Source organism: Megalobrama amblycephala, linkage group LG17 (genome assembly GCF_018812025.1).
Source record: "Megalobrama amblycephala isolate DHTTF-2021 linkage group LG17, ASM1881202v1, whole genome shotgun sequence".
NCBI lineage: Eukaryota > Metazoa > Chordata > Actinopteri > Cypriniformes > Xenocyprididae > Megalobrama > Megalobrama amblycephala.
The window spans coordinates 5,314,033-5,338,211 of record NC_063060.1 but is presented as its reverse complement, the minus strand read 5'-3'; the positions used below and the strand labels follow the sequence as shown (position 1 = coordinate 5,338,211).

The 24,179-nt window shown below is 35.9% G+C and overlaps 1 protein-coding gene across 6 annotated transcripts; it reads left to right on the top strand.

Moving 5' to 3' along the window:
• Nucleotides 1-329: 329 nt before the first annotated feature.
• LOC125251336 (polymeric immunoglobulin receptor-like) lies at nucleotides 330-20,453 on the top strand. 6 transcript variants are annotated; one of them, XM_048164328.1, is made up of 11 exons: nucleotides 330-465; nucleotides 644-952; nucleotides 3,694-3,937; nucleotides 12,756-12,832; nucleotides 13,440-13,760; nucleotides 13,869-14,189; nucleotides 18,894-18,933; nucleotides 19,087-19,238; nucleotides 19,466-19,500; nucleotides 19,608-19,658; nucleotides 19,786-20,453. In XM_048164328.1, the coding sequence occupies exons 1-11, from the start codon at nucleotides 420-422 to the stop codon at nucleotides 19,837-19,839; spliced, it is 1,650 nt and encodes a 549-aa protein (XP_048020285.1). In that variant the 5' UTR covers nucleotides 330-419; the 3' UTR covers nucleotides 19,840-20,453. The 6 variants fall into 6 exon arrangements, with proteins under 6 accessions (XP_048020285.1, XP_048020287.1, XP_048020288.1 ...); XM_048164330.1 differs by lacking the exon at nucleotides 3,694-3,937 and having other exon boundaries at nucleotides 12,512-12,832; XM_048164331.1 differs by lacking the exons at nucleotides 330-465; nucleotides 644-952; nucleotides 3,694-3,937 and adding exons at nucleotides 11,045-11,242; nucleotides 12,087-12,401 and having other exon boundaries at nucleotides 12,512-12,832; nucleotides 19,608-19,643.
• Nucleotides 20,454-24,179: the final 3,726 nt, after the last annotated feature.

Sequence of the window (24,179 nt, the reverse complement as noted above, 5' to 3'; positions counted from 1 at the left end):
CTCATACAATGTAACATTTTGTTCAGTATTTGTGCAGTAATTAACAACCTTCGCTTTAAGAGTAATGTTACATATTAAACTGCTAAAGTGAACCTGCTGATTAAGATTATACACTGCTGTCATTTAACATGCATTAACCTGTTCACAAATCAAACTGGACATAAGTAAAATGTTGATTTGTTGTTGTGTTGTGGCTAGTTTGAGTTTGCTGCTGCAGCTTATTTGCTCACTTGTTGACGCTTATGTGGTTTCATGCAATATTTCTTCTCTGAAACAGAGAGACACTGCAAGAAGTGACCAGCTCCTCTCTCTTCCTCTCACACACACACACACACACACACACACACACACACACACACACACACACACACACACACACACACACACACACACACACACTCACACACTCCACTGCAGACATGATTCACCCTCTGATTCTCTCTGGGATTTTACTTTACATCTCAGGTAAAACAAAACTATATTCTATTTAAAAGCATTTTAAACTATTTTCTGTCATTAAATTGTTAAAATTGTTTAACTTGAATTCTTTAAGCTATAATTCTACTGTATAGGCCTATATTTACATCATGTGCGGTTTGTGAGTGTTTTATGTTTTCTCCTCTATATTTATTCTTGTCTTCAGGTGCTGCTGGAGTAAATATTGCAGTGAAATCTGGATCATCTGGCATTATTCCATGTGTGTATGATAAACAATATAAAGAAAACCGCAAATATTTGTGTAAGGGGACAGTTTGGAGCTCTTGCCGTATATTGGCATATGCAAATGAGACAGGAAAATATTCCATCACTGATTATCCAGACCAGAGTATTTTTACAGTGCGATGGGACAGACTGGAGACCTCAGACTCTGGAAAATACTGGTGTGCTGTGGAGATTGGTGACTATAACACCATAGATGCTGGTTATTATTTGTATCTGACGGTAAAATCAGGTAAAGAATATCTTTCCAAATTACCTTTTATTTTTTTTCTTCTTCACTGAGAAACATGATAATGCATTTTATTAATAGATAGATAGATAGATAGATAGATAGATAGATAGATAGATAGATAAACATAAATAAATTTTTTTTAAAGAAATATAGAACATTTTTCAACTTAACATAATACAAATATAAAACCTTGACAAAAAAGTCAAATAAAAAAGGTTTTTTGGTTTATTAAACAACTTGATTAATTGTCGGTTCCATAAATTCCATGTTTTATGTGAAGCACTTTTAATTGCTTTGGTCACCATAAAATCTAGAGAAATGTTCGAGGTGGTCAGCGGGGTACAGTTGAGACACAATGTACCAAATGTACCGCACTATAGAATCCTATTGCTGCACATGCAGTTTAGTTGCATGATGTAAGATCACAAATTAATAGATTTCATCTGTTATTATAGATTTCAATCTATTATTGCTGTTTGCAATTGTTCAATGTTTTTCAAATGAACTACTTTTAACTAAACAAATAATCACATAAAATACTGAATGGAAATAAAAACTGTTGGATTCTCATTTTTAAAATGATTTTACATTTGCAGTGAATTGGTTTGGCAGCTTTACAGCATTCCAGATGGGTGTCTCAATTCGGGTACTGTTTCAACAAAAAAGCTTCTTGTGTTTATGAGCTAATTTTGGCAAATATGACCTACATATGGATGTTAATAATTATTAATATTTTAGTAGACAAGTAAAGGAAATGTTATATAAAAAAATCACTTCTTTTCAGTCCCTAGTTTTGGTGTGGTAACGGAAAAAGCAAAAAGTGTACTTACTGTACCCAGTCTACCCACGTAGCCTACTTTATTGAGTGTTTCCATTTTATGCATCTTTACACATTTATTAATAGTAAATTAATAATTAATAAATTTAGATCATCATGTTTAAAGTGAACAATATATTTCAGACCTATGGAGTAATAGTAATAATATCTAGGTCTGAATTGAAATATTGTACGTTTTATTGGATCACGCTACAAACATAATGATCTCATAATAGCCTACATGATGCATTGCTGTGTCCGTTATCGCATAATTCACACTTTTGGACACTTTTGCTTTAAAGGACATTAGACAACACTGCAAAATCAAGCTTTTATATTTATTTTTATTTCAATATATTTATTGTCCAACATTCCCAATTTTTCTGATGCATGTCCTTAATTTAATTTTATGTTGGTATTAATACAGTGTTTATAAGCCTTTTAAAGAATTTTAACCCAAACTGACTGGGTTTCTAGAGAGCAAAGGTTTTGTGAAAAAAGTGGAAGACTTAAACACAAAGTGTGTAAAATAAACTGTTAAAAGGATTTGATGATCACTAGTGATAGTATTTTATTCTGTGTTGTCATCATTCAGGTTGGATTTCAGCTTTAATGTACATTTTGTTTTAACAAAGAAGCTGATATTGCCATAGAAACTAGTGGGCTGCCGACTCGCTTTCACCCCAAAATGGTGGAAACGCAGGGCTGCTGCTGGGCGCCGGTGTTGCAATGGAACGTTCTATTGACTGTCGCTTCTCGTTAGTGTATATTCTTTGGCCGAGAGTAGGCGGCTGCAGTGAGGGGAGGAGTGAAAAAAGTGCAGGCAAGATGGTGTTTTGATTCACTAAAATAAGAACTGGCTTATAAGAATAATTCGTTTGGGAATCAGAAACTCTTGCAGCGCTGAATGGTTTAGATTCATAAAAAAAATAATGGATTTATAGGAGTCATTCGTTCAGGAGAAAACCAAAAACATTGTTAGCCAACTAACGCAATTCTGCTGTACTTTGTTAGTAATTGCTTTTGGGAAACGCATCTCTGATCATGCACATGTCTTAGATTCATTAAACATAGCTCATATGAGTCATTCATTCGTAGTTTGCAATGCTGGTTTTCCTGTATGGCTGCGTCTGAAAAGGCATAGCCTACATACTCTCTTCAGCAGTGTTGGGGTAACACATTACAAATAACATGAGTTACGTAATCAGATTACTTTTCCCAAGTAACTAGTAGAGTAACACATTACATTTAAATTTACATCAAAATATCGTAGTTACTTTTTCAGATGAGCAAGTTACCCATTTATTGACTGACAGCTCTCCTGTCCCCATGTTAAGAGAAATTGGGAGTAAGTGCAGAGGTGTTGTGTGTGTGCTGTGTGAACATGATGGTTCTTAGTTCTAGACTAAATGTGAACATGCATTTACTCATCTCACTTGCACGAGATCAGATTCAGTATTCATCAAAATGATTAAAAACTGTGAAATGCAAACTCAGAATATCATACAAACCTGCACTAATTAAATATGTTAAATAACACAAATATACTTTATGTATTTAATCTCACTTTATTAAGCAATGTCTTTACTGCTGAACTTCGATGATCGAACTTAACCATGCTAAGCAAAAACATTTAACATATAAAACATTTATTTTTCATTTTTTATTTTTATTGCTGAAGTAAGAGTCACTTTCTTCTCCTGTCCAATTCTTCTGCGATCCAGAATGGCAGCACAGCTGAAAGTTTGAGCTGCACCCTCTACTGTACAGGCATGAATTTCCTTCAGCCTGAGGCTTATTCATGTCACTTTTGGTGTGAAAGGGCTTTTATATTTGGTAAAAATATGACTATTTTTTGTTAAAAAACAAACAAACCAATATCAATAGCTATTTAAACATTAATTGTCTTTTTGACTGTTTTCAGATCCTGCTTTGTCTGTGGTGAGCAGCAGTGTATCTGGACATGAAGGTGGTAATGTCAGTGTCCAGTGTTTCTACAGTTCTGGATATCAGTATAGTCACAAACAGTGGTGCAGATATAAAGATCAGAGATGTTACACAGTGGGGAGGACTGACACATCCCAGAGTTCATCAGTCCAGATCAGTGATGATGGGAGAAGATCCTTCACTGTGCTGATGACTGGACTGAGACTCAGTGATTCTGGATGGTACTGGTGTTCATTTGCAAATCTGCAGGTTCCTGTTCAACTCATTGTCAATGAACCCAAACGTGGTAAAATCACAAATCAATTCAGCTACTGTATAAAAACTATGACACTCTTAATGCACTAAAACTAACCTCATGTTTTTCTCCTTTCAAGCTGTGACAAATATTCCAACAGCTTCACCATCTGACTCTGAGACGGACATGTAGGTGTCATTTTTAACATTTGACATTTTGGGTGGGTGGTGGTTTTTCCCTTGAGTTGTCAAAAGGTCAAAACAGTCAGTGTTGATTCTCTAATATGATTCTCTAGTAAGCTTACAGTGATATATTGTTGATTAATACTTCTTTATTAATAATAACTGCAATTCATGGCCTTTTATGATGTGATCGCTGTTCAAAGACATTAATACTGGATCTGACTGCAACATATGTGAGAGAATAACTGAGTCAGTCTAATTAAGCATATCTGTAAATATTAGTTTGATTTATACTTTAACAAATGACTTTCCTTTACTGTTTGCTCTTTTACATGCAATTACAATAAATAGGATTTACTTTCAAGCTTCAACAAAGGTCACAAAACCACCACAAATGTTTTATGAAAGTGGTCCATATGACTATATTCTGAGCCAAACAATATTTTCATCTCAATAACACTGAATGTCGTGGCATCTGCTCTTTTTGGCACTTTCATGAGTATTCAGGAAAGAAGTGGCGATGTCTGATCATGAATTAATAATTCAGATCTTTTTTAATGAACCTGTTGATCCTGTTCCCAAAACTAGTCTAAATGATTTGTTCACAATTTGAAAGTAGTAGAAGGTTAGGTCCTTTTGTTAGGTCCTTTTTGACGAAAGAAGAGTGACATTGTTTGTTCCTTTATGTTCCATGGAAAAAAAGAAATTCATTCAGGTTTGGAATGACATGATATGATTGTTCTTTCATTTTTTAATGAACATATTTGTTTTTCTCTTTTTACATTGTTTTGCAGGTTTACAACACAGTCATCTGCCAACAGAAATCCTACAAGTATGAATAAAATAGTAAACAGTAAGGAACAGCTGAATTGGGTTGATCAGATTTAGTATTTATGTATTCAAAAAATCATTTATCCATCAGAAAAGACAATGCAATACTCTGGAGACAATCACTGTTTAGATGCACCTCATACTATAGAAGCCCACTTCAGCCAAATGAGAAAAAAATGCTTTAGTAAATCATAATTATGACATACAAAAATCATAATTATGAAAAAAAAAAAAAAAAAAAAAAGTCTAAATTATGAGATAAAAGTCATAATTAGGACAAAAAGCTGAAATTGTGACATAAAAGTCAAATTTTACAAAAAGTCTAAATTATGAGATTGTCATAAAGTCAGACAAAAGACAAAAGTATAATATAAAAAATTCAATTATGATGATTTCAATTATGATTATGATGAAGTTAAGATAAGTCATATCTATGACAAAAAGTCTAAATTATGAGATAAAATACATAATTATGACAAAGTATGACAATTATGACAAATTATGACATTAAAAAGTATGAAAAAGTATTGCTTTAGTAAATCATAACTATGACATAAAAGTAGAATTTATGACATATAAAGTCATAATTATGAAAAAGTCTAAATTATGAGATACAATTCATAATTATGATGAAAAAATTTAATTGTGACATAAAATAAAATTATAAGATAAAAAGTTAAATTATGACATAAAAGGTTACAATTATGACATAAAATTCAACTTTTATGATGATTATGATATACCAAAGCATCAATTGTCTTATGTGGTGGAAATGGGCTTGCATGATAAACAGCTTCTTTCATTAATGATAACATTATGATCAAACTAAGAAACTTGTTTCTCTGTTTCTGGCAGCAGTTATGACTACAGACTTGAGACCTGAAACACACATGTAAGTGTGAACATTATTCAGTCATTCATAACAACTGATACCAAACTATTACATGACATCATATATTTTTAATTGCAGAAATGAAACAACTACTACAGAAATACACAGCAAGGATGAGCAAAACAAGGATTTAAGGCATGCAAATTAAGACATTTGCTTTTATTGTATCTCTAAATTAGAAAAAGAAGAAAAAAAAAAGCTTTAACAGATGAACTTGCTATGCATTAAAAGTAAGTATAGTTTTGCATGATAAACACAAATATGTCTCTCTAGGCACTCTAGGCATGATGGGATTCTGCTCATGAGTCTTGTAGCGATGCTTGTGCTGTTGCTGCTTGTTTCTCTTGTTGTAATAGTAACCTGGAGACTGAGAAAGAAGCCGGGTGAGTTTTCTCTTACTTCTGGAGAACTGACAGTATATTATTGTGATTCATTTACAGATACTTAACAAATAAATAAATAAAATGGACATAAAATGTATATATAGAAAGAGAGATTTGAGTTTAAATTATTTCATTACAGTATGAGAAGAAAGAGACTGTAAAGTGACTTGAGAGGCATTAAACCACACTGTGGTTTCCGGGACAAAAACCAATGATACAAAGACATTTGACAACAGAATGATATACTGACTGACCAATCAGAATCAAGTATTCCAGAGGGACATATAAAACAAATAGTATTTTATACCTTTTGTTTATTTCATTCATAAACCCCTGGCAACTTTAATTCTGGTTCTATTTTTTTTTTTTTTTTTTTTTTTTTTTTTTTGCAATGATACCATTGAAGAGCCATTTTTGGCTCTCCAAAGAACCCTTCAGTGAACAGTTCTTAAAACCATTTTGTTATTGTTAAGAGAATTTTAAAAATCTAAAGAACCATTTATTCACTGGAAAAATTCCATAAAGGTTTTTAAAAGTGTCCGTTGAAAATATTATGATATTTAATCTTCATATTTCACTCTGACAGAGAGGGGTCACATTCGAGAAGAAGAACATTTCAACAGCACCAGTAATGCAGTGAGTATTTTACACACTGAAGGAATTCAGAAATCTTCAGAAAATAATCTAATCTGTGTTTGTTTGATGCAGACTCCCTCTGAAAACCAGATGACATCCAGCATTTCAGCAGCTGCTACTGTAAGTCATCAGTCCTGTCTGTAGACATTTACTGAGATGCTGATTGCAATTTAATGATCATCAAATGTGTTTATTCACAGTCTTCTGCCTCAGTGGATGACAATTCAGTGTTATACAGTTCTGTGATCTTTAATAAGGCAGTAAGTGTCATCTTTGAATGTTCTGAATGTGTCACACAGTCTGTTTGTCCAATTCAAAAGAGAAACTTGATTGTAAATGATCACACTTTTTTGCATTTCCATCATGTGACACAGAAATTACACACTAATGGTTGTGAAACCGCCTTGAGATTCTTACCGCTGATCGTGTTTATTCACAGAGTTTATCATCAGTGGATCCAGAGGGTCATGTGATCTACAGCTCTGTGAAGAAACCTCGCAAGGTTGTGAGTTTATAACATACACACACTGCTCCTTCTTAATAAAGTTATGAGCAAATGAAAGTAAATCATTGTAAATTAGTAATAATTCATTATAATTCAATGTCTACCAGTTCAGTTTTAAACCTGTTATCTGTCACCCTCATTTTTGAACATAGACATGCAAATGCACTATCCAAACCTTGAGTCTCAGATCTTTCCAACGATATTTGGATTGTAAAGAGTGCAGTAAATATTGTAATATGAAACATGACACCACCCATTAGGAGGAGGAGCCTGCTAAAGGGATTTAAAGGGATAGTTCACCCAAAAAAGTCATTTATTCACCCTCAAGTTCCAAACCTGTATACATTTTTTTCTTCTGCTGAACACAAAAGAAGATATTTTGAAGAATGTTTGTAACCAAACAGTTGTGGGCCATCATTGACTTCCATAGCATGGGGGAAAAAAAATACTACGGAAGTCAACTGAGCCCAACAATTGTTTGGTTAATTACCCCTGTAAAGAACCATTTCCATCATAGCACAAAGATTTAGAATACTGAGGGTTTACGCTTTCAAATGATACCTAATTTATGATGATTAATAAAATATGTGATAAAATAGTCAATAAAAAAGAGCACCAAGAGATGAATAATTCCAGTCTTGCATAGAAGTGCATTTAATTTCTCTGCATCTTACAGGCACATTCCAGAGTGGATTCTTGACCAAATGGAGGACAAAGACGACACATCAACACTTTAGAAAGAGCTGAAACCTTCATGTTTCTTTTCATGCTGGTCCAAATTAGGCAACCATAAATTCTTTGGTTACATAAATGCAGTTTTGTTAGTTGTAACTAAATTACATTTCTTAAAAAAAAAAAAAAAAATGTTATTTGACTTTTTATATATTTTTTCTTTGTGTGTGTTTTTTTAAATTTTATTTTAATTGTACAATAAATAAGGACATTACATTCTCTGCATTAAGTTGCTCATATAACACACATTTGTCCTGTATGTGTAGCGCCATCTGCTGGCGAATTTTATCTCTATACCAGTTTTACAATGTACCTCTTTATCTTCTCAAATTCATATCAACATTTTTTAAATGCAATTTTTTAATGCATCATTCGTGATGCCTTGACCTGTTCAATAATCATCTCATCTCACTGTGATGTTCGCATTGTAACATTTTAACATCTCAGTGAAGTTTAAGTTTTTCTTTTTGTTCTGATGTGAAACTTCCTGAACTTTTTAAAGATTAGTTGAAAATTCTGTCATCAGTTACTCACCCTCATGTTGTTCCAAACCCGTAAGACAAACAAAAATCTTTTTAATTAAATCTGAGAGCTTTCTGTCCCTCCATTGACAGCTATACAACTAAGTAATCCATGGGCTCTGTCCCTCCTAGTCCAGTCCTTCAGAGGCTTGTAGTCCTCCTCAGCATTAAACTCTAGAATGAGACAGTCTAGTAATAGTGCATGGCTATGTCATAACTGTTTCTGCACCTCAGAAAAATACTGTTTAAACTTTTTTTTTTTTTTTTTTTTTTTTTTTTAAATACTTTACAAATCTTTATATGCACTGACTTTCTATTAATGCAATACTGTGAAAGAAAGTGGCTTAAATTATTGGCAGTTTAGTGTTAAAGGATTAGTTCACTTCAGAATTAAAACTTCCTGATAATTTACTCACCTTCATGTCATCCAATTAAAGCTGCAGTAGGTAACTTTTGTAAAAATGTATTTTTTTACATATTTGTTAAACCTGTCATTATGTCCTGACAGTAGAATATGAGACAGATAATCTGTGAAAAAATCAAGCTCCTCTGGCTCCTCCCAGTGGTCCTATTGCCATTTGCAGAAATACACCGCTCCCGGTAAGAAACAACCAATCAGAGCCAGGAGGAGTGTCTTAGCAGTGTCAATCAAGCTTGCGTGCGCGCTGATCACACCCCTCTCATGCACAGCGTGTACAGGCGTTCAAATTTAAGATTACCGGTGTGCCGCAGCTTTGCTTATCAAACAATCCAAACTGCCAATTCCTCGAGTGGCACCTGCTCTTAAAATAAAGACGGGTAAATGGAAAAAGACAGATGACGATGATAAAAAAATCCAAAAAGAAAGAATTAGATAGAGCCCGAAATAAAACGAGGGTAAATATCGGAGCTGCTTTTCCGAGGTGGAGGGAGCTACGTGTCCTGAAAGGATTAAAAACCGATGCAGAGTTAGCCACATTTCTGCTTGACAAGTATCCCTGCTTGATTTGTTTCATTTTTTAAGAACTACACAACTAAGATAATTTAAAAACAGGCCTGCCCGTCCCCTGCCTGATGCTCCGCGCACACCACGGCTTCCTCTTCTTCCCGCCCGTTGACTCCTCGAAGTCGCTGTGGGTGTGAATACCTCGTCGGAGCCCATTGACTCGGTGTCAAAACTCTAGCCGCATAACATACAGATAAAATGTCACGCACTGTGCAAAGCAACTATTGAAACCTACTAATTCACTGGCTTGTCATGTTGCTGAAATAATGTACTAGCAAACCTTATTTAGCATTACATATCGATAGAATAATTACTTGCATACTGTAACGTTAGTTACCGTTATATTATCTTACTAGCTATTTATTACTTACAGAAATAGTGCAACGTCATTACATTACATGTATTGCAAAATACGTAATGTTTTGAGGACCAAGTTTGTAGTCAAAGTATGGGCAGGCCATAGTCAATGTAAATCATATTGATGATGTTTCATCTGTACCAGTGAATGTTATCCACCTTACTAGCCTGCACGTTCACGGCAGGCTCCGTTGTGATGGGGGAGGAGCTGTGGAGGGAGGGCTGTAGCGCAGCATAGAGCAAGGGGGAGTGACCTGTGAGTTGTGCTTGTTCAAATTTTCAGGCTAAGTCAACGTTTTCTAAAAACTCCCTACTGCAGCTTTAAGATGTTTATGTCTTTCTTTCTTCAGTCAAAAAGAAATGGAGGTTCAAAGGGCTCTATATGATCCCAGACAAGGAATAAGGGTCTTACTCTTATCTAGTGACACGATCAGTCATTAAAAAAAAAAAAAAAAAAAAAAAAAAAAGGAAGTAAAGGGAAATCTCTGTGTTTTTAAAGGGGCCGTGAACTTGACTTTCGCCCAGCTCCCACACAGAACGGAAAACCCACCAAAGGGGATCACACCACATCTTGTCGGCTTGTTACCCGAAGAATGGAATTGGAATTGGATAAACATTAACCTAATTAATTGTTGGACTATGCATTTGAAACCAACATGAAAAACTACTGTTAGAAAACAATCTTTTTTTTCTCCATTGGACATTTGCAAAATCATACTGAGATATACATGCCCAGTTAATACTTATTCCTTCATCATATTTGGACATATTTCTTATTTTGGACATATTTTTTTCATATTTCTGTTCTGCCTGGTTCATATGATGCATGCATGAAGCACATCATGTGCAATATATAATAAGTGTTTACATGTGTTTTATACATTTTATGTATATTTTTGCTCACATTTCTTTAGTAAGTGTTGTACTGTAAGGCTGTCCCTGCCCTTTGCTTCAAGTGCATGTTTAACTAACATTTAAACAATAGCTGTGTCAAACCTCTCCTGCATTTAGCTGTTTAAGTGTGTGTGTGTGTGTGTGTGTGTGTGTGTGTGTGTGTGTGTGTGTGTGTGTGTGAGTGTGTGTGTGCACAGGAATGGTCTGCGATGTCTCTTCTGACTTCAGTTTACATCAGTGAGTACAGAAAGAGGAACGGCTCATTATCAGAAGCAGGAAGTCAAATGTTCATTTCAGGTTCTGTCTTTTACTCACTCTGACGGTCACATGGCTCTTCCTCCGATGCTCTTTGGTGTATTACTTTACACTGCAGGTAAGACACAGAAATTACATTCTACCCTCAAAACATGCTTTTATGTTTTTTTTTTTTAAATAAACTACCTTGTTCTCCTGTTGTTTCTTTATATTCTTTGATTGATTTCATTTCCTAAAAAGATACCGCAAGGTGAGCAAGGAGTACTTCATGTATATTTAAATTTTAAATTATAGTATTTATATAGTATAATCTACTTTACAGCGCTGTGACTGTTCAGTTTATATCCTGCTGTGTAAGACCTAAACACAAAGGAAATTCTGTTTTTTTAATTTCATGATGCATAATAAAGTTTTCAATAGATTTAAACATCTCAGTAACCACAAGATTGCAACACTGATTTTTGACAGTACATACATTTTTGAAATGACAACATTAAAATAAGTCAGAAAATAAATCATATATCATAAAAAAGAAAGTTCTTAACACAAATGTAACATTTCATTTGATGTACTCCACTGTTCCTAAAACCACCATTCCTCGACTATAGCTTAACACATTAATAATAATATATATATAATATAATATAATATAATATAATATAATATAATATAATATAATATAATATAATTAAAAAAAATAAAACTTGTATAATATATTATACTTAGGAGACCCCTTCTCCATATTTCACCTGCTGTAAGTTCAACATCAAACACATTTTGTAGGAAAATGGAGGCAGCAGGTCAAACCAAAGTGCAAATAAAAACCTCTGAACACTGAACAGATTCATATAAAATAACTATGCATATTCGTTTAAGTGTTTTTAAAGCAGTGGTTTGAGAAATGAATGAACTGTAATTTACAGTAAGGAGAATTTTGCCAATGTGTGTGTTTGTGTCTACAGGAACTCTGAGCATGAAGACATTAGATCATGTAACTGTGAGAGAAGGAGAAACTGTTACAATCCCGTGTCTGTATGACAGTCAGTATAAACTGAACCCAAAGTATTGGTGTAAAGGGTCACCTTGGATTTCTTGCACAATCACAGCCCGTGCAAACGATACAGGGAAATGGACAATAACTGATTATCCAGCACAGAATATTTTTACTGTGAAACTAAATAATTCAACATCCTCAGACTCTGGATATTACTGGTGTGCTGTGGAGATTAATGCAAATCCAGATGATGTAAAACGGTTGTATTTAACTGTTAAACAAGGTAAAAACAGTTTTTTTTGTGTTTTTTGTTTTTGTTTTTTTTACTTTTGTACTACGTAGATACCTGTTTAGATTTAACAAAATATGTAATTCAAATTGTTGTGTGTTCAGCTCCTGATGTGTCTGTGGTGAGCAGCAGTGTATCTGGACATGAAGGTGGTAATGTCAGTGTCCAGTGTTTCTACAGTTCTAGATATCAGAATCATCCCAAACAGTGGTGCAGATATAAAGATCAGAGATGTTACACAGTGGGGAGGACTGACACATCCCAGAGTTCATCAGTCCAGATCAGTGATGATGGGAGAAGATCCTTCACTGTGCTGATGACTGGACTGAGACTCAGTGATTCTGGATGGTTCTTCTGCTCTGCTGGAGATCTGCAGGTTCCTGTTCAACTCTTTGTTCAGAGGGACAATAAATCTAAAAATACAAGTAAGTAATTTATTTAATTTATCTTATGGAAAAGTATTTAATTGACATAAAACATAATGCATTTATTCAATATATATATATATATATATATATACAATTGCATAAAAAAGTTTGTGAACCATTTGCAGAATCTGTAAAAATGTGAATAATTTTAATAAAATAAGAGGGATCATACAAAATGGATGTTTTTATTATTATTATTATTATTATTATTATTTAGTACTGTTCTGACTAAGATATTTTACATGAAATATATTTACAAACAGTCGACAAGACAAAAAAACAACAACTTTTGAACAGGACGAACACGTCCAAATTTTTCTTGTTTTGTTGAAATATCTTTTTTTTTTTCTTTTAATACTGCTCTTTGGAGGCTACAGAAGATACCTGCATGTTTCCCAGAAGACAAATTAATTACAAATGATCTTGATCTTCCAATTCAAAACGTTTTCACCTTTTTGAATTTGAAAAACTTCAACATACTTTACTCATACAAAATAATTATGCATATTGTTTTTTTTGTTTTTTTAAGCAGTGGTTTGAGAAATGAATTAACTGTAATTTACAGTACAAGGACAATTTTGCCAATGTGTGTTTGTGTCTACAGGAACTCTGAGCATGAAGACATTAGGTCATGTAACTGTGAGAGAAGGAGAAACTGTTACAATCCCGTGTCTGTATGACAGTCAGTATAAACTGAACCCAAAATACTGGTGTAAAGGGTCACCTTGGATTTCTTGCACAATCACAGCCCGTGTAAACGACACAGGGAAATGGACAATAACTGATTATCCAGCACAGAATATTTTTACTGTGAAACTCAACAATTCAGCATCCTCAGACTCTGGATATTACTGGTGTGCTGTGGAGATCGGCACTTATACAAATCCAGATGACAAAAAACGTTTGTATTTAACTGTTAAACAAGGTAAACAAGGTCCATTTTTTTACTTTTCCTCTGTGTAATATGTGTTTTTACCTGTTTAGATTTAACAAAATATTTAATTCAAACTTTTGTTGATTTCTGTGTGTTCAGCTCCTGATGTGTCTGTGGTGAGCAGCAGTGTATCTGGACATGAAGGTGGTAATGTCAGTGTCCAGTGTTTCTACAGTTCTGGATATCAGAATAAACTCAAACAGTGGTGCAGATATAAAGATCAGAGATGTTACACAGTGGGGAGGACTGACACATCCCAGAATCCATCAGTCCAGATCAGTGATGATGGGAGAAGCTCCTTCACTGTGCTGATGACTGGACTGAGACTCAGTGATTCTGGATGGTACTGGTGCTCTGCTGGAGATCTGCAGGTTCCTGTTCAACTCTTTGTTCAGAGGGACAATAAATATAAAAATACAAGTAAGTAATTTATTTCATTTATCTTGTGAAAATGTATTTAATTGACATAAAACAAAATGCTTTTATTATATATGAAATGTGTATATATATATATATATATATATATATATATATATATATATATATATATATGTATGTATGTAGTTGCATGAAAAAGTATGTGAACCCGTTGCAGAATATGTAAAAATGTGAATAATATTTACAAAATAAGAGAGATCATACAAAATGCATGTTATTTTTATTTAGTTTTTATTTTTATTTTATTTAGTACTGTCCTGAGTAAGATATCCATTTTTTCACACTGAGGACAACTAAGGGACTCAAACACAACTAATTCTTAAAGGTTCAAACATTCACTGATGCTCACATTTTGAATTCAAATATCAAGGTAAATTGTACTTAATTTATATCCCAGGAAACATACAAGTATCTTCTGTTGCTTCCAAAGGGCAGTAAAAAAAAAAATTTCAACAAAATAAGAAAAATTTGGACTTCATCCTGTTCAAAAGTTTTCACCCCCTGACTCTTAATGCGTCGTGTTTCCTTCTGGAGCATCAGTGAATGTTTGAACCTTTTTTAATAGTTGTGTTTGAGTCCCTCAGTTGTCCTCAGTGTGAAAAGATGAATCTCAAAATCATACAGTAACTGCTGTAAAGGGTTCAAACATGCAAAAGATGCTGGAAAACTGAAGAATCTGCAGGAGCCAGAGGATTTTTCTGAAGAACAGAGCTCAGTTTAACTGCTCAGGACAAACAAGAGACTCATGAACAACCATCACAAAACCAAAAAACAGTCATAGATCATCCAGGTAAGGTTATTTTAATAAATTCAGCTATTTTTTGTCTTGTGAACTATATGTAAACATATTTTATGTAAAATATCTTAATCATTGCAGTAGTAAATAAAAAATAGAATGCATTATGTATGATCTCTCTTATTTTGTTAAAATTATTCACATTTTCACAGATTCTGCAAGAGGTTCCCAAACTTTAGCATACCACTGTATATACTATAGGCCTATAATATATATATACAGTACAGTCCAAAAGTTTGGAACCACTAAGATTTTTAATGTTTTTAAAAGAAGTTTCGTCTGCTCACCAAGGCTACATTTATTTAATTAAAAATGCAGTAAAAACAGTAATATTGTAAAATATTATTACAATTTAAAATAACTGTTTTCTATTTGAATATATTTCACAAAGTATTTATTCCTGTGATGGCAAAGCTGAATTTTCAGCATCATTACTCAGTGTCACATGATCCTTCAGAAATCATTCTAATGTGCTGATCTGCTGCTCAAGAAACATTTAATGTGTACAATTGTACAAAATATTTGTGTACAATATTTTTTTTTCAGGATTATTTGATGAATAGAAAGTTCAAAAGAACAGTGTTTATCTGAAATCTAATCTTTTGTAACATTATAAATGTCTTTACTGCCACTTTTGATTGATTTAATGCATCCTTGCTGAATAAAAGTATTCATTTCTTTCATTTCTTTTCAAAAAATAAAAATAAAAATTCTTACTGACCCCAAACTTTTGAACGGTAGTGTATAATGCTACAGAAGCTTTGTATTTCAGATCAATGCTGTTCTTTTGAACTTTCTATTCATCAAGGAATCCTGAAAAAAAAAGTACACAACTGTTTTCAACATTGAAAATAATCATAAATGTTTCTTGAGCAGCAAATCAGCATATTAGAATGATTTCTGAAGGATCATGTGACACTGAAGACTGGAGTAACGATGCTGAAAATTCAGCTTTGCATCACAGGAATAAATTACTTTGTCAAATATATTTAAATAGTACACAGTTATTTTAAATTGTAATAATATTTCACAATATTACTGTTTTTTACTGTATTTTTAATTAAATAAATGTAGCCTTGGTGAGCAGACGAAACTTCTTTTAAAAACATTAAAAATCTTAGTGGTTCCAAACTTTTGGACTGTACTATATATATATATATATATATATATATATATATATATATATAAAATTAATAGATAAAGATTGATTGTTTAATAAACAGTTTAAACCCATAAATGTTCCCATTGTATCCTGTATACTGAGATGTGCAACTGCATCTGTGAATCAAATATTACATTTTTGGTAACGCTTTAGATTACAGCCCGGAAAGTACTGCGTAATTACAATGAATTTACAGCATAACTTTCGATAATTATAGTGTACCTATACAGTAAGTACGTGTAGGTATAGGGGAACAATATGTAAAGTCTTAGGAATAAAGGGGTAACAACCAGGAAAATAACAAATTATTTACATTATAAGTATTTTAGAACTAAGGGGTACTTATACTGTTATGATAGGCAACAATCTTTCGTTTGGGAGCAATTTAGCGAGAAAGTGCACTGATTAAGTTGTTTCAAGGCAAGTAGAAAGAACTATCGCAATCTTTTTTAATACACGGGGAAATATACTCTTCTTTCATGTAGTTACAGGGTAAGTATGACATTGTGGGCCGTAAATTAAAGTGGTGCTTGTTACACTCTACAAAGTAACACGTTTTGTCCGTTTTTTGGTTGTTGTTGTTTCTCTTGCTTGGCTTCCTCCTCCTTTTGTTTCTCAACTGATGAATCTTAAGAAGGAATCCCATTAAAAGAAAATACAGTACACCCAGAAATGTTCTCATGGTTTAGGCTATTCATCTTTTCGCTTCTGACCTGTCACCAGCGCCTGCATGAGAGTTGACTTTGCGTTCGATGAAACATATTGTAATGAGCAACGTGAAGCTTTCATGAAGTTCTTGCGGGAGATTCATGTGAAACTCTCGCGAGAACTGCCGTCTCTGTTATTCTGTCTTGTTTGTTTCTCGTTATAATTATCTGATATTATCTGTGTATTTTGTTGTGAGCATTAATAAAAACATGTTCATGTGATGATGTGAGCATAGTATTTATTTGGATGTTTACATTTGATTCTGAATGAGTTTGAGGCTATGCTCCGTGGCTAACGGCTAATGCTACACTGTTGGAGAGATTTATAAAGAATGAAGTTGTGTTTATGAATTATACAGACTGCAAATGTTTAAAAATGAAAATAGCAACGGCTCTGTGAATATAGTAATAAACGATCTTAACTTTAACCACATTTAACAGTACATTAGCAACATGCTAACAAAACATTTAGAAAGACAATTTACAAATATCACTAAAAATATAATGATATCATGGATCATGTCAGTTATTATTGCTCCATCTGCCATTTTTCGCTATTGTTCTTGCTTGCTTACCTAGTCTGATGATTCAGCTGTGCACAGATCCAGACGTTAATACTGGCTGCCCTTGTCTAATGGCTTGAACATGAGCTGGCATATGCAAATATCGGGGTCATACATATTAATGATCCAGACTGTTACGTAACAGTCGGTGTTATGTTGAGATTCGCCTGTTCTTCAGAGGTCTTTTAAACAAATGAGATTTACATAAGGAGGAGGAAACAGTGGAGTTTGAGACTCACTGTATGTCGTTTCCATGTACTGAACTCTTGTTATTCAACTATGCCAAGATAAATTAAATTTTTAATTCTAGGGCACCTTTAAAGTTTAAAATGTTTTTAAATATGCTATTTTTCTTACAAATACGTATCGTTTCACTTCAGAAGACATTGATTCATCCATTGGTGTCGTATGGATTACTGTAGTTATTGCTGTATGTGTCGTTTGTTCGACTTTTAGGAACACATGAACTTGAATTATAAAGCGTTCCCAGATATTATTTATTTTTCTAAAAAATGTATTGGTAACACTTTACAATAAGGTTCATTAGTTAAACATTAGTTAATGTATTAACTAACATGAACTAACCATGAGCAATACATATGTTACTGTATTTGTTAATCTTTGTTAACGTTAGTTACTGAAAATACAGTTGTTCATTGTTTGTTCATGTTAGTTCACAGTGCATTAACTAATGTTAACAAGATTTTAATAATGTATTAGTAAATGTTTAAATTAACATTAACAAAGATTAATAAATGCTGTAAAAGTGCAGTTCATTATTAGTTCATGTTAACTAATGTAGTTAACTAATGCTAACTAATGAACCTTATTGTAAAGTGTTACCAATATATTGAATGAGAGCCATAACTAGACATAATTTTCTTTGTTTGTGTTCATCTTAAGAAGGAAAGTCGTACACATCTCAGATGAGGAACAAGAGGAGGATGAAGCAAGAGAAACAAATAAGAAGTGTTGTAACTTTAAATCTGTTTTGAAATAAGTTGTTTTTCAAATAAACGTTTCCGAGTGATAACAGATTGTTTACGTTTTTTTTTAATTACTTACACTGTAACTACATGAAAGAAGAGTATATTTCACCGTGTATTAAAAAGATTGCAATAGTTCTTTCTACTTGCCTTGAAACAACTTAATCAGTGCACTTTCTTGCTAAATTGCTCCCAAACATAAGATTGTTGTCTATCATTATAGTATAAGTACCCCTTAGTTCTAAAATACTTATAGTGTAAATAATTTGTTATTTTCCTGGTTGTTACCCCTTTATTCCTAAGACTTTACATATTGTTCCCCTATACTTACACGTACTTACTTTATAGGTACACTATAATTATCGAAAGTTACGCTGTAAATTTGTTGCAATTACGCAGCACTTTCTGGGCTGTAATCTAAGCTTTTTTGTCCTATGTAACTGATGTTTTTCTATTTGTCCTCCAAACTCAGCTGAAAGTGATAAAAGCTCTGATGATGCTGATCCTTCTTCGTAAGTTAATCTCTGAAAGCTGAATTAATCACTAAGAATGTCAGACAATGATCTCACTGTAGTTAGAGGTGGAAAGATTTTGCTGCCTACAGATTTAAAAATGGACTTTTCTTTATTACGTTATTGTCATTTTAAACCCAAAATGACTAACAGCTCTATACGTGAAAACCACCAAACAAGTAATGATACAGAGGTCACCTCATCTGAACACAGGGACGGGATTTTTCTGTTGCTCTGGACTGCTGTGCCGCTACTTCTGCTTCTGATGCTGGTTTTGGTGATCTGGAGGATTATACAAAAATGCAGTCAGTTCAAACATTTGCCTATTCAATTCAGAGCAATATTCCACTGCTAATGCCTCAAATCCAATTTCACAGGATTTATTGCACTGTCGCATTACCTTTGGTGAAAACTCATATTTTAGTCTCCATGAATATCACTTTTTTAATTTGTATAGTATTCTGTCTAGAAAAAAACTTTTATATTTTTAATATGATTCTTCCTGTTCTAATGCGATTCTTCCTGTTTTAAGATTTGCCCACACAAGGACCAGACGTCTGCTCTGAGGTGTGTTTTGAAATATCAGACATACACCATCTAACACTGCAACATGACTTTACATTCATACCATCTGAATAATCTTACAAAGTTTTGTTTTCGCTCTTCTTGTACAGACAGAAACCACTGTGATGTATGAGGTCTTCAAGAAAGTAAAGGAACAGCAGGTCTCTTTATGCCCAAGCATGTGATCTCACAAATTTTTCTGTGGAAATGCATGATCTTAATGATTTTAATCACTAGCTTACTGAAATTCATCTCACTCCATCTTGTGTTTTATTAAATCATTCTCAGAGCCGTCCTCCTGACCAAGATGAAGTGATCTACAGAGCTGTGAAACATCACTAAGAGTAGATGATCTTATTGATATTACAATCTCAAGTAATAGCATCTTTGTCTGTTTTACATTACGTAAAGTTTCCTTTAAAGCCACAAAGGACGTGAGAAAGAAAAAGAGGAACTTTCAGCACATGTTTTAAAATGTGTTGTTTGCAGTTTTTGCAGGTCATGGTTGTGTCAGATTATCGTATTACTATTAAGGGTTTTTCTACAACTGCAAAATGTATGTTTGCAGAGGTACATTTTCTTCTGCTTTTCTAATTTTATTCTTAATCGATGTGTGAAGTAAAGCTGTTCCGGTCAGTTCTGGACAGATTAAGATTCGTCACACCACTCCAGAAAAACCTGAAAAAATATACATTCACTTGAAAACTAATTACTCAGTATTTGGCTTTTTTTAATTAAGGATTAGTTTTTTGAGCTTCTAAATATTTTAGCATTATTATCATTGATTGTGTAAAAAACATGTTCTGCTGTGAGCCATTTTTAGGTTGATTTCCTCAAGAACTGTATGTGAAATGCATGAGAAATGTTTCAATCTGTACATCAAGAAATATTTTGCTTAAGAATTAATGCAATGTATGTTTCATATTAATGTATAAAAAATAAATATGGTGTCTAGTTATGGCTCTCATTCAATATAATGTTATGGGATTTTACTCATAGACCCAATCTTAGATGAAATCAACTGAAGATAAAAGACATTGCATCTCTTGACATCTCATCCACAAACAGTTTTACCAGCTTCACTTACTAACCAGACTGACTTTATTTCTGTCACATGTCTACAGAAGTTCTTAAGAGAATTAACATGGGTTTAGATGTTGATGTTTGGTTGAAAATGTTTTGTTTGGGTGATCAGTGATCATGGTGATCGGTGTTGACTCTTGAATTTTGTTAAAGGGATAGTTCACCCAAAATGAAAATTTGATGTGTATCTGCTTACCCCCAGGGCTTCCAAGATGTAGGTGACTTTGTTTCTTCAATAAAACACAAATGATGATTTTTAACTCCTTAAAATTTAAAAACTTAAAATTTTTAACTTTTGTGGAGTTGTTTAACCCTCGTCTGATGAGATCTTGAGAGATTTAATGTCTTTTATCTTCAGTTGATTTCATCTAAGGCTGTGGCTGGAAATCCATTGTAGTCATGCTTGTTAACAGCAGGTTTTTCAGTGTTTGAAAGAATGTTTCAGTAACATCATAGTAACCTTTAAATAACATTCTATTAACATTAAGGAAACATTTTTTTTAATGTTTTTTTAAATGTTAATCAACGTTCCTAGAGTGTTGAATTGTTCATCAAAATTAAGTTGAAAGAACGTTTCAGGAACATCATACATTTTAAATAACATTCCTCTAACGTCAAGAAAACTGGACATTTTAAAGTTCTCATAGCCAAACTGAACATTTAGAGAACGTTCTTATAACAAAAATATAGTGGGGCATGTTGTCACAATGGAACCTATCATTTCAAAGCAAAATTTAAACGCTAAAACAACTATGAAACATCAAAGAATAAAACAAATAATTTACTTATTTTGGCAAGCCAATGTTATAAATGTATCCATTTATTTAACATACAAATAAAAAAATATATATATAATAATAATTATATATTAATAATAGTATAATTATTATTATATATAATAATATAATATATAATAATAATAATAATAATAATAATAATAATTCATTCATCATATTTGGACACATTGAATGATTTTAAGCAGCTTGTGTACTCTGTGACTTCAGTTTGCATCAGTGAGTACAGAAACAGGAACGGCTCATTATCAGAAGCAGGAAGTCAAATATTCATTTCAGGTTCTGTCTTTTACTCACTCTGACGGTCACATGGCTCTTCCTCCGATACTCTTTGGTGTTTTACTTTACACTGCAGGTAAGACACAGAAATTACATTCTACCCTCAAAACATGCTTTTTTTTTTTTTTTTTTTTTTTTTAAACTATGTTGTTCTCCTGTTCCCTTTCAGTCGGTCACGTTCGACGTACGTCAGTAGTGACCGACGAATTGGGATATCGCTTAGAGAGCCCTATCATCTTCGTGTAAACTAAAACAAGCCAATGGAATTGGCGTGCGATATTTGCATAATGCGCACCGCCCCCGACAGGTGTATATAAATAGGAAGCGGATGCAATCGCACTCTGTCTTTCGCTTCGGAGCCATTTACTGGTGTCCTGTTTGAAGACTCCTTCTTCGTTGTTTCTGAATTAAAACATTGCCTCAAGAAGAGGATTACAGCGAGCTTCAGTGCTGGTGAAGAGGGCACGTTCAGCGAGGTCGCGAGTGTCCGAGGAGCTGAGCTATAAGCTCTAAAACTGCTGTTTTCACGGCAACACAAAGAGTGTGTGTGTGAGCGATTTGGGCCGGTTCCTCGGTGTGTCAGGGAGTGGTGTACCTGACACATCGCGTCGCTCCCTGGGTGCTTCAGCACGAGTGAGTTGACTTCCCCTTCTAAAAGAGCTTTACAGACGAACCCTGACAGTATGTCATTTCGTCTGTGCGTTACTGGGTGCGGTCGTTCCCTGGTCCCTGCTGATGGGCACAATCGCTGCATCTCGTGTTTGGGCGTTCAGCACGCTGAGGCAGCTTTTGTGGATGGTTCATGTTCCCATTGCGGGAACATGACCATCGCGGTGCTGAGGTCGAGGCTCTCCTTCCTGAACTCTCAGGAAGCGGGAGTCCCCTCTCCTATGCCGCGTACGACCGTTTTTTCCGGTGGGAACCGGAAGGACGGTACGGCGCTGTATAGGGAGGGCGGCCTGAGGATAACGGTCAGGGCTCCCCCGCCGAGCGGAAACGCTCCTCGGGCCCCTGCCCCCTCGCCAGCACCGCAACCCATCTTTCGCCCGTTGGTTTCCGCTGGGCCCTCTTCGGACTGTCCAGCCGTTACCTTCGGTGCGCCGGCGGAGGATCAGATGTCGGTCGCTGCGTCGGAAGGCGAGTTTGAGAATTCGGGAGAGGAAGATCCGGACGCGCTGCCGCCCTCCGGGACGGTAGCGGTGGCCGAGTCGGATCCCGAACTCTCGGCTGTGCTCTCTCGGGCAGCCTTGTGCGTCGGGCTCGAGTGGAACCCTCCACCCTGTCCCGGCCCATCTCGGCTGGATGATTGGTACTTGGGGGGGGTCGCGCTGGGCAGCCCCAGCGTCCCGCCCCAATGCCTTTCTTCCCGGAGGTGCATGATGAGGTGACCAGGTCTTGGCAGACACCGTATAGTGCCCGTTCCAGGCCTGGCCCCCCGTCCGCCTTCACCTCCCTGGACGGGGGGTAGCCAGGGGGTACGCGAGGATCCCGCCAGTCGAGCGCTCGGTTGCGATGCAGTTGTGTCCAACAGCCATCGGCTGGCGTGGTGAGCCGCGTCTCCCGTCCCGGGCCTGTAAGTTCTCAGCCGGTCTGACTGAGAAAGCTTACAGTTCCTGTGGGCAGGCTGCCTCCGCCCTGCACGCGATGGCCCTCTTGCAGGTTCACCAAGCAAAGGCGCTGTCGGAGATGCCCCAGGAAGGTCCTGACCAACAGCTGCTGGGGGAGCTGCGCGCTGCCACTGACCTTGCCCTCCGGGCAACGAAGGTGACAGCACGCGCTGTTGGTCACGCGATGTCTACCTTGGTAGTCCAGCAGCGCCACCTCTGGCTGACCCTCGCGGACATGCGGGATGCCGACAAGCAGCGGTTCCTGAACTCCCCCGTGTCCCCGGTCGGCCTATTCGGCGACGCGGTGGAGAGCTTCGCCCAACAGTTCTCCGCTGCACAGAAGCAGGCTGAGGCTATCAGTCACGTCATGCCACGGCGGTCCGCTGCTGCCTCCACCCAGCCGCCCGTGGCTCAGCCTCAGCCCGCTCGTCGCCGAGGGCGCCCGCCTGCATCGTCCTCCGCCCCTGCTAAGACGGCAAAGCAGCAGCCTACACCAGCCAGACAGCAGGGGTGCCGGTCGCGGGCGTGGTGCCCAGCCCGTCTCCGCTAAGCCCGGTGGTAAGCGTAAGAGCAAGACACGGCACTGAGACGGGCAACCTGGAGGGGAAGGATCTTGCTCTTCGGGAGAGTTTTCCACCATCTCTCCCACCCCCGGAGGAGGGCCGGGGGAATTTGTGTTTGTCTGTCCACCGCCGCTGGCTCTCCGGAGTCCAGCGGTACCCACTTTTTCACAAAAAGAGCAGTTTCCTCAAACTCCAGGTCACAACAAGGGGTGTCTGCCAGTGTGCCAGGCTCCGCCTCGCCGCTGACAGCTCCCTCCCCATTCGCCAGCAGGTGGCAGTGTGTTGGTGCAGACCGTGCCCCGTGCGCTGTCTCCCATGCACATGCTGCCTCGCAGAGTCCGACCCCACTCCGGGCC